Below are 10,560 nucleotides of genomic sequence, written 5' to 3' on the forward strand. Positions count from 1 at the left end.
GTGGACACCAGCTTGAAGGGGACATGAGGTGTTAGTGAGCAGGTCACCTGCCCGTTGGCGCCAGAGTCACGGTCGGACACGCTGATCAGGGCTATGACAGTGCCCACCTGAGCATCCTCTCTCACAGGGAGCGACAGAGAAGTGATGGTAATTTCTGGGATGTTATCATTTATATCTAGTATTTCTACCAAAACGGTACAATGACCTGCCATTGGAATATTCCCCTTGTCTATTGCCTCCACCGATATTTCATACAAATTCTTTTCTTCGAAATCTAGTTTACCTCTTGTTCTAATTTCCCCACTGTTGGGATTTATGATAAATGCATGCAACACCGCAGGCGATACAGGCTTTCTAAATGAGTAGATTATGTCTCCGTTCGTACCATCATCAAGATCTGTGGCATTTAGCTTAATCACTAATGTTCCGTTAAATGCGTTCTCTAACACTGTCACTTTATAAATATACTGGTCAAATTCTGGGGCATTGTCATTCACATCCAAAACTGTAATCAACAACTGAACTGTGCCGGTCAGCTCCGGTTTACCCCCATCATTGGCTGTCAATAATAAGCTATGCTCCTGAATTTGCTCTCTGTCCAGTGATTTCCTCAATACAAGTGACAACGAAGACATTTGTTCACGATTGTTTTGTGTGTCCAAAGCGAAATACTCGTTGGGATCAATTCGGTAGATCAAGGCCGAGTTTACTCCGATATCTGCATCGGATGCGCCATCTAGTGGAAACCGAGTTTCTGGGGGTCTAGATTCTGCAATGATTATTTTTTTCTTACGCTCAGGGAACACAGGCGGGTTGTCGTTAATGTCCTTCACCTCCACCTCCACGTGGAAAACCTGCAGCGGCCTGTCCACGATCACCTCCAGGTGGATGCTGCACTCCGCGCTCCGCCCGCACAGCTCTTCCCGGTCGATCCGAGAATTCACAAACAAAATGCCATTCTGCAGATTTACCTCCAGAAGGTCCCCGTGGCCTTTGGACGCCACCCGGAACAGGCGCGGTACCAGCTCCGCCAGCTCCAGCCCCAAATCCTGGGCGATGCGGCCCACAAAGGTGCCGTGTTTGGCCTCCTCCAGGACTGAGTAGTGAACCTGGCCACTCCCTGCTTTCCAGGCTGCGAGAAGCAGAAGCGACAGCAGCAGACTCTGGGCTCCTGGGCCTCCTCTCCAGGAGAACAGCATGGTACACGCAAAAGGATTCAAAGATATCTGAAGTATAAGTTATACCTTACCGCAAACTGACTCTTCACGGGCTCTGGGGGAGGATTCACTAGAGGTTTCCCATTATCTGCCAAATTTTCTGCAGGAAGGAGGAAGCGAGGGCACTTTCTGGGAAATGTTCTCAGTGAAGAGCGACACCATGTGCATGAATGTGTAACTGTAAAAATGATTAGGTCTTCACATTTTCCATTGATGTAGAGGGTTTTTTGGTTTTTTTGTTTTTTTGTCATTTCGTGATATTTTTTTTCATTGCAAACACGTAATTGAAGATTAAATGTCTTTCTTTCCAGAAACAGTAAATCACTGTATTCTGCTCTGTATAGGATGCTAGTTGAGAATTGGTTGAGTTCCATTTTTCCACAAATATATTTTTGCAAGGGTAAAACTTTAATGCAGAGTTTTTTTTTAAGATTTTATTTTTAAGGGGCGCCGGGGTGGCTCAGTCGTTAAGCGTCTGCCTTCAGCTCAGGTCATGATCCCAGGGTCCTGGGATTGAGCCCCGCATCGGGCTCCCTGCTCCGTGGGAAGCCTGCTTCTCCCTCTCCCACTCCCCTTGCTTGTTCCCTCTCTCGCTGTGTCCATATATATGTATATACATATGTTTTTTAATATATATACACACACATACATATGTACACGTATTATACACACACACATTAAAATTTGCTACTTCTTGGGGGGGAAAGCTAGTTCTGTTTATCCCTTCTCTTCACCTCAAACTTCTAACAGTTACTTGATGTACTGCACTTTGAGTTTTATTTCAACTGTCTGTTGCATAGCCTTATGATTTTAAGCCTATTATAGTGGGTTGAATGGGTGACTCCCCTAAAAGATATGCCCACAATCTTAATCCCTGGAGCCTGTGAGTATTACTTTCTGTGGCAAATGATGTGATTTAGTTTAGGGTCCGGAGAGAAGGAGTTTAGCCTGGATTACCCAGGTGGGCCTTAAAGTGTTATCACATGTATCCTTATAAAGCAAACATATGGATAAGTAGATATGCAGAAAGGGAGGTAATGTGACCAGGGAGACAGAGATTGGAGTCGTGTAGCCACAAGCCAAGAAATGCTGATAGCCATCAGAAGGTGCAAGAGACAACAGATTTTCCCTTCGAGCTTCAGAGGGTACAGCCCTGCCAACATTTGGATTTTGGACTTCTGGTCCCCCAAATTGTGGGAGAATAAAATTTTGTTATCTTAAGCCACCCAGTTTTTGGTAATTTGCTACAGCAACCCCAAGAACGAACATACCTATTCACCTAACTTCTTTACTTGGACACGTTGTTCTCATTTTTTAATCTCTCTTTTCTGATTCTATCCTTTCATAGATTTTTTTCCATAAGGGAATTACTCCCAAATCTAGATCTATAATCTCCCCTGAGTTCCAGACCTGTATTTCCAATCACAGTGGCATTCTTTCAGAATCACAAGAGTAACATTTTATTAAATGTTTCTCTCCATTTGCTAGCTGGACAAACATACACAAACTATTTCTTCAACTGTATTCTGCATCTTGGTTAATGGCAATCTCATCCTCCTAGATGACCAAACTAAAAAAGTTAGTGTCATCCTGTTATTTGTCTTTCTCTTATCATTTGTAATGAATCATTCATTATTAGGTTGCTTCTACTTTGCTAATGTCTTTTGTACATGTTTCTTTCAATCCATTTTGACTGTCATGATATGTCTCCATTACTTGATACCTAGAATATTATAAAAAATTCTTTACTAGCTTTCTTTCCTTCAGAATCTCCCCTGTTCCATCCCTCAAGTACACATTCACTAGAGCAAACTCTGCTCATTTATTCATACTTATCTCTCCATCAGTAAAACCTTCCAGTTGAAAAGTTATCTATCTTTCAAGGCACTATTTAGTAAAACATGCCTAATCTCTGGAGCCCACCCACACTTCTACCTTGTAGGGAATCACCTAGGTGGTTTATTTCAGTACTGTATATGTATTCAAAATTGCTGATTGGGGGCGCCTGGGTGGCTCAGTCAGTTACGTGTCTGCCTTTGGCTCAGGTCATGATCTCAGAGTCCTGGGATCGAGCCCCACATCGGGCTTCCTGCTCAGCTGGGAGTCTGCTTCTCCTTCTCCATCTGTCTCTGCCCCCACTCGTGCTTGCTCTCTTTCTCTATCAAATAAATAAATAAAATCTTTTTAAAATTATTGATTGAACATATGCTATATTCCATGTTCTAAAACTAGAGATATGTAAGACAGTAGTAGGCAAAGGCAGGAAAGTTTAATTCCTTCACTACTAGGCTGAAGGATTTAAGGCTTTATTTCTAGTCAGAGAAGCCTCTGGGTATTTTTGTGGAAAAAAAATTACAAGATATAAAATATACTAAATGCACTTTAAAAGACTCAACTGGGGGCGCCTGGGTGGCTCAGTCAGTTAAGTGTCTGACTCGGTTTCCACTCAAGTCATGATCTCATGGGTCGCAGGATTGAGCCCCCTCATTGGGTTCCGGGCTCAGAGGAGAGTCTGCTTGAGATTCTCTCCCTCTGCCCCTCCCCCCACTTGTGCACGTGCACTCTCCCTCTCAAATAAATAAATAAATCTTTAAAAATAAATAAAAGATTCAACTGATAACAGTGTCAGAGCAGTAGTGTGCCATAATGGATTTGGGATCCTCTAAAACTCAGTTTGGGCTACTTCTCACTACCTATTTTTGTCTTAAGCTTCAGGTTTCTCATCGGCAAAGTGACTGTGATAAATACTGTACTCGCACCATAGGGCTGGGTTCTTTTTAAGGTTTTATTTTTAAGTAATCTCTACACCCAAGGTGGGGCTCCAACTCAGGACCCTGAGATCAAGAGTCACATACTCCACCCACTAAGCCAGCTAGGAGCCCCAGGGCTGATTTGATAACTAGATGAGATGCTGCAATTAAAGATCTTAACACAGGTCCTAGAAAATAATGGGATCAGTAAGTATTACTATATTTTATTGAATTCAAAAGAAGTCATTAATTCTAAGATGCACCATTACTTATGTGCTACCAGGAAAGAAAAACAGCCAACAAAATTATTATAAACCATCAATTACAAGATGCATCCTGATTCAGGTGCATATTATAACATTTTAAATATGAAATTACTTTATTATATTTCATGTAAAGAAGGATAGTACAGTAAGCAGCCAATCTCACTTAAAAGAAAGAAGGCACTCTGTGTGAACAATAACAAAATTATTCCTTAGAATTAACAACATAATTTTTATTATTGTTATAATATCTGAAGGTTATTGTGCTGAAATTAAAATGGTGATCAGGAGGATATTTTATAAGCTTATATGGAACGGTAAAGGAATCCAGTTAATGGTATCTGAAAACTATTTGTACTAATCTTGCAAATATTCTCTGATCATAAAATTAAGTTCAAACTTACACTTAAGAGTTATCAAACACCTATGCAGTTTTTAGTCTTTTGTACTAATATTTTTCAAGGCTAATAATTAATATAGGAAAAATGATAGAATAAGAAAGTTTAAAGTGTGGTGATCCAAAACCACTATTTCATCTATATATCTCACCAATACATGAAACTTCAAGTGAACTTTCAAATGAAAGTTTCAAATGAAGATGAAATACACAAAAAGTTCAAAATGACTGAGAATGATCATACCACAGAAGATGTTCCCTGGTTATAAGATAATACGAAGAAAAAGAGAAGATGTATTTATACCCTAACAAAAAGTTAATAAAGGAAACAAATATACTTAAATTATATCAATGACTTACTTCACCGGAAGGGTTTGAACAATCTTCTCCTGACTGTGGAAGACAAGGACTGAAGGCCATGAGGTCGGTCTTGGGCGGGGGCGGGGGCGGGGGCGGGCCCTCCCCGGAGCACACCCTCTGCCGCCTCTGCTGCGAGTACGACCAGCTCCCCACCGCGCTGGAGCACACCAGCGTGGGCTTCCCAGGCGCGCACGCGCCCTCCGCGGGCGGAGCCGAGCAGCGCAGCGCCGTGTACAGCAGCAGCGTGAGCACCAACAGGCTGGACACCGCGCAGATGGCGATGATCAGGTACACGTTGACATCCAGCAGCGCCGTCTCGGCGCCAGCGGCGCCCGCCAGCACCCGCGACGACGCCTTGGGCGCCTGGCCGCTCTCCACCAGCGACAGCAACACAGTGGCCGTGGCCGTGAGCGCCGGCTCTCCGTGGTCCTTCACCAGCACCAGCAGGCGCTGGCGCGGCGAGTCCGCCTCGTCCAGGGTGCGCGTCGTGCTGATCTCGCCCGTGTACAGCGCCACGCGGAACGGGCTGCGCGCGCCACCCGCCGCCGGCTGCAGCTCATACGACAGCCACGCGTTGTAGCCAGAGTCGGCGTCCACCGCGCGCACCTTCGCCACCACGTGGCCCGCGCCCACCGACCGCGACACCAGCTCGCTCACAGCGCCGCCGCCGCCGCCGCCGCCGCCGCCCGCCCCCGGCCGCGGCAGCAGCGCGGGCGCGTTGTCGTTCTCGTCCAGCACGAACACCTGCAGCGTCACGTTGCTGCCCAGGGGAGGCACGCCCGCGTCGCGCGCGCTCACTTGGAACTGCAGCAGCTCCAGCTCCTCGTGGTCCAGCGGCTGCAGCGCGTACACCTTGCCGCTCTCCGCGTGCACCGACACGTAGCTCGACAGCGCACGCTCGCCCACGCGCCGCTCCACCAGCGAGTAGGACACCAGCGCGTTCTCCTGCGCGTCGGCGTCCCGCGCAGACACCGTGAAGATGTGGCAGCCGGGCGGGTTGTTCTCCTTCACGAACACCGTGTACTCGGGCTGCGCGAATGCCGGCGCGTTGTCGTTCACGTCCGCCACTTCCACGGACACGCTGGCCGTGGCGGAGAGCGAAGGCGAGCCTGCGTCTCGTGCGGTCACTACTAGAGCATAGTCTGCCACGCTCTCTCGGTCCAGGGCGCTGTCCAGCACCAGCGAATAGTAATTCTTGAAGGTGGACACCAGCTTGAAGGGGACATGAGGTGTTAGTGAGCAGGTCACCTGCCCGTTGGCACCGGAGTCCTGGTCGGATACACTGATCAGCGCAATGACAGTGCTAGGCTGAGTGTCCTCTCGTACTGGTAGAGACAGAGAAGTCACGGTGACTTCAGGGGCATTATCATTGGCGTCTAATATTTCTACCCAGACTGTACAGTGACCGGCCATTGGGGGATTCCCTTTATCTGTGGCCTGTACTTCAATTTCATAAAACTTGTTTTCCTCATAATCTAAAATTCCATTGACCCTCACTTCTCCGTTATTTTCATCTAGTGTAAATAAGAGCTTTCCATTGGGCTTAATTGACATCAAGGAATAGGTTACCTCCCCATTGCCTCCTTCATCTCGATCTGTGGCGTTTAGCTTTATCACAAAAGTTTCTTTAGCTGCATTTTCCATCAATCTCACCTTGTATTCTGATTGCTCAAATTCCGGATCATTGTCGTTAATATCCAAGACTTGGACGAAAAGCTGAAGGGTGCCAGTGAGCTCTGGTTTTCCCCCGTCTGCAGCAGTCAGTAGCAAATTAAGCTCTGGAGTTTTCTCTCGATCCAGATATTTTTTTAATGTAAGCGACAGTCTTTTAGTCTGCTTACTATGTGTTGGTAATTCTAAAGAAAAATACTCATTTTTACTTAGTCTGTAGGTCAATAGAGCATTCTCTCCTATATCCGCATCAGAAGCTCCCTCTAGAGGAAAATGAGAGTCGGGTTGCTTAGATTCAGAAATCAGCAGCTTTTGTTCTCTGAGAGAGAACACCGGTGGATTGTCATTAATATCCTTTACTTCCACTTCCACATGGAAAACCTGCAGCGGCCTGTCCACGATCACCTCCAGGTGGATGCTGCACTCCGCGCTCCGCCCGCACAGCTCCTCCCGGTCGATCCGAGAATTCACAAACAAAATGCCATTCTGCAGATTTACCTCCAGAAGGTCCCCGCGGCCTTTGGACGCCACCCGGAACAGGCGCGGCACCAGCTCTGCCAGCTCCAGCCCCAAGTCCTGGGCGATGCGGCCCACGAAGGTGCCGTGTTTGGACTCCTCGGCGACCGAGTAGTGGACCTGACCACTCCCGGCCTCCCAGACTGCAAGGAGGAGAAGCGACAGCAGCAGACGCCGAGTGCCCAATCCCCTTCTTTGAGAGCCGAGCATCGCATACGACACTGACTTCCAAAATAAGGTTCTTTTACACTTACAGTACCAGAGACTCCAGTTTGGGGTTAAAAATCTAGCTGAATTTTTGAGAAGTTTCAAAGAATCCTTTAACAGTAACATTCGGCATGATGGAGTCGTTTTTGTATGGGGCGTTCCTGGCTGTTCAGACCAACCCTTGAAACAACTATTTCCACCAAGTCAAGAGCGACACCTTGCGCCTGAATAGTGAGTACTGTACACTACATCGTACACTACAGAATTTTACTTAAAGAGAAAAATATAATTAACTTCAAGTGTCCTTTTATTTTATCCTCAAAATAATATTTCCAAAGTGCTTATTGAGGAAACATTTGTAGTATAAGTCATATTGAAAGCAATGGTATGTGGAAAATGACATTTTATTCTTAATATAAAATTGAAATTTTTGTTCCTATATTTGATTTAGAGTTATACAATTGTTCTTTTATTTATCTACATAATATACACAGAGTTTGGTTCTACAGGTAGCCTTATGAAAAACTAGGGTTAAACGCTTCCTAAAGATATTACTTCTCATATTAAAATGTTATCAAATTTGAATTGTTTTTTTTTAATTGAGAGCCCAATATGTATCAGGTCACCTTTATTTTTTAAAGATTTTATTTCTTTATTTGAGAGAGAGACAGACAGAGAGAGAGAGTACAAGCAGGGAGGAGAGGGAGAAGCAGGCTCCCCACAGAGCAGGTAGCCCAGTGTGGGACTAGATCCCAGGACCCTGGGATCATGACCTGAGCCAAAGGCAAACGCTTAACCGACTGAGCCACCCAGGCACCCTGAATTGTTTTATTTCTAATCTCTTTTGTTACTCTGGCTGCTAGGAAACTCAAAGACAAACTTGAGGTTTTAATAACAACTCTTTAGTCTTTAAGTTCTGTATGTTGTGTTCTTATCTCTATGTACTTGCCTTCTATTCATATCTATTTTCTTTAGTTCCAATTCTTTTTGTTATTTACATTTAATTGCATTTTTGTTACAAGCAATCTTATATCCATTGAAAAACAAAAATATGTTTTCAAATTTAGTGTTTAAAACAGAATTCACAATGGAAAAGTCTATGGATGTTGATGAAATTTATATTTGACACATGATTTATCAGGGAAGTTACACTGCTAACAGTATAATATGAGGTATCAAAATGACACTTTATGTGATGGTGTCAGTGATATGGAAGAAGGTGTCTTTCAATTATAAAATAAATTTTATTGTAATTCAATGAAATAAATAAATGTCACCATGAAAATACGTATGCCATATTGGTATTTCTAAGTCACTAACATTGGTTTTTGTGTATCTGTCAAGACATATTCATGAAAATAGCTGACTTTTTTTTTTTCCTTCATTCACTTAACAAATGCTTATTAAGCATCTCTGAGTACCAGGCACAGGAGGGGACCAGACAAAGAGACAATACCGTTGATAGGAAATTTCATTAGAGAGGGCATAGCTTGAGCATGGAAGGCTTAACCATCACATTAAAGAACTGGACTTGATCTTGGGGGCACTGAGGAGCCACTGGATATGCTGGACCAAAAGAGTAAGGTAAGACTTAAGAAGAGCTGAGACTGGCCAAGTATGCAAAGTGGATTGAAGGGGAGAAGACCAGAAGCCAGGAGACAAGCAGGGAGCTGTTGTAGCATTGTAGGTGTGACATGAAGTAGACTAGCACATAGCAGAGCTCCCAGCACACAGTGGGCACTCAATAAATGGTTGAAAGACCTGTTTCTTGTTGAAAGAATTCTGGGTTTGAGATCATAAGTTCATCCAAAACAAGAGAAAGGATTTCTAATTATACCTCCTCTAAATGCATACTACTGTGTTAAACACACACACACACACATATAATTCTTAATTCAACCAAATGGCAAGTGACTTTAATGTTTGTGTAAATTCAATTTCATAAAATACCAGGAGAAAATGGGAATTGTTGATATGAGTTATCATTGCCTGAAGATGTAACTTGGTTATATGTCTTTGTCTTTTCATATAGCCTTGGATTTAAGGGTGTGAAAAGAGGATCTAATGGAAGTTTAAAGTAGAAAGTGATTTAGAATAAATATCACTCTAGCTTGAGTATTTTGTTGTATGATTGATGATTCATCTCCAAATTAAAAATATTGAAATGGCCCATGAAAAAATTACTAGTATACTTATTTGTATGTTAGTATTTTTCTTTATCTAGAATACACACATACTATTGCTAATTTCAGACTTGTTTCATTTTTTTTCAAATTTACTCTTCCCCATATTATCATCCTGATAGGACTCTTAGCAAATGCAAAATTCTTTCTTAAAAAACTAATAAAGCAAGCAGACTTGTCACTTTTTATAACATGGAATTATCTTATGCATCTGTGAAACAATCAGTTATAAGGGCCTCTAATCAAAATATAACATTAGACTATATTAACAGTAGACTTAACCTACTATCTGAAGCCTGTTATATTTATTTTAGAGAAAAAGGAAGCAAGAGATCTCCAACCACTTCATTATAGACATTGGGGATTAAGATGGTACACGCAATATGGAATCCTCAAACATAAATAGAGAGATGAACATCAGAAAGTTTACCCAAGGTAGACAGATGTTAATTTAGCAATTACTTTCCAGTAATATCGTATTTTTTGAGTATATGAAAGGACACTGGATGAACATCAAGTCACAAAAGAGTTTGATATATTGTATAAGCCAATGATCCATCTTTTGCTTTTTGGGTATGATATTTTAGATATCACCATCTCAACTAATCCATATAAAAGAGATTATGCTATCTTTGAACTCATTTTGGGGGATAAGCTTGAGATCTGGCAATAAGCTAATGCCAAGAAGTTCACCTCAATATTATTATTAACATTGATTTTGTAAAATTGATTGAAAACTGAAGAACTTTGTGCCTGACCTTTACTAAACCAATCTGGTTAGTTTTCTTTAAGATTTATTTATTTATTTGAGAGAGAGAGAGCACGCAGAGGGAGGGACAGAGGCAGAGAATCTCAAGCAGACTCCCCGCTGAGCATGAATCCCAAGGTGGGGTTCCACCAGAGGCTCCATGAGAGGCCCCATGAGGGGCTGGATCCCATAACCATGGCATCACAACCCCAGATGAAACCAAGAGTTAGACACTGAACAGACTCAGC

At 43.2% G+C, this 10,560-nt stretch overlaps 2 protein-coding genes across 2 annotated transcripts in view; both read right to left on the bottom strand.

The window, feature by feature from the left end:
• The window catches only part of LOC123325304 (protocadherin alpha-13-like), a 62,843-nt gene extending 61,644 nt beyond the window's left edge, over window positions 1-1,199 (bottom strand). The window contains exon 1 of the mRNA XM_044917054.1: window positions 9-1,199. Coding sequence (XP_044772989.1) covers window positions 9-1,199 — 1,191 coding nt within the window. The remainder of the gene's footprint in view (window positions 1-8) is intronic.
• Window positions 1,200-4,975: 3,776 nt separating this feature from the next.
• On the bottom strand, window positions 4,976-7,384 carry LOC110591227 (protocadherin alpha-11-like). The gene has a single exon (XM_044916785.1). The coding sequence runs from the start codon at window positions 7,382-7,384 to the stop codon at window positions 4,976-4,978; it is 2,409 nt and encodes an 802-aa protein (XP_044772720.1).
• Window positions 7,385-10,560: the final 3,176 nt, after the last annotated feature.

This window comes from Neomonachus schauinslandi, chromosome 7 (genome assembly GCF_002201575.2).
Source record: "Neomonachus schauinslandi chromosome 7, ASM220157v2, whole genome shotgun sequence".
In the NCBI taxonomy this organism is placed as follows: domain Eukaryota; kingdom Metazoa; phylum Chordata; class Mammalia; order Carnivora; family Phocidae; genus Neomonachus; species Neomonachus schauinslandi.

Coding starts and splice junctions, on each gene's coding strand:
- LOC110591227 (XM_044916785.1), bottom strand. CDS start 7,384: ATGCTCGGCTCTCAAAGAAGGGGATTGGGCACTCGGCGTCTGCTGCTG.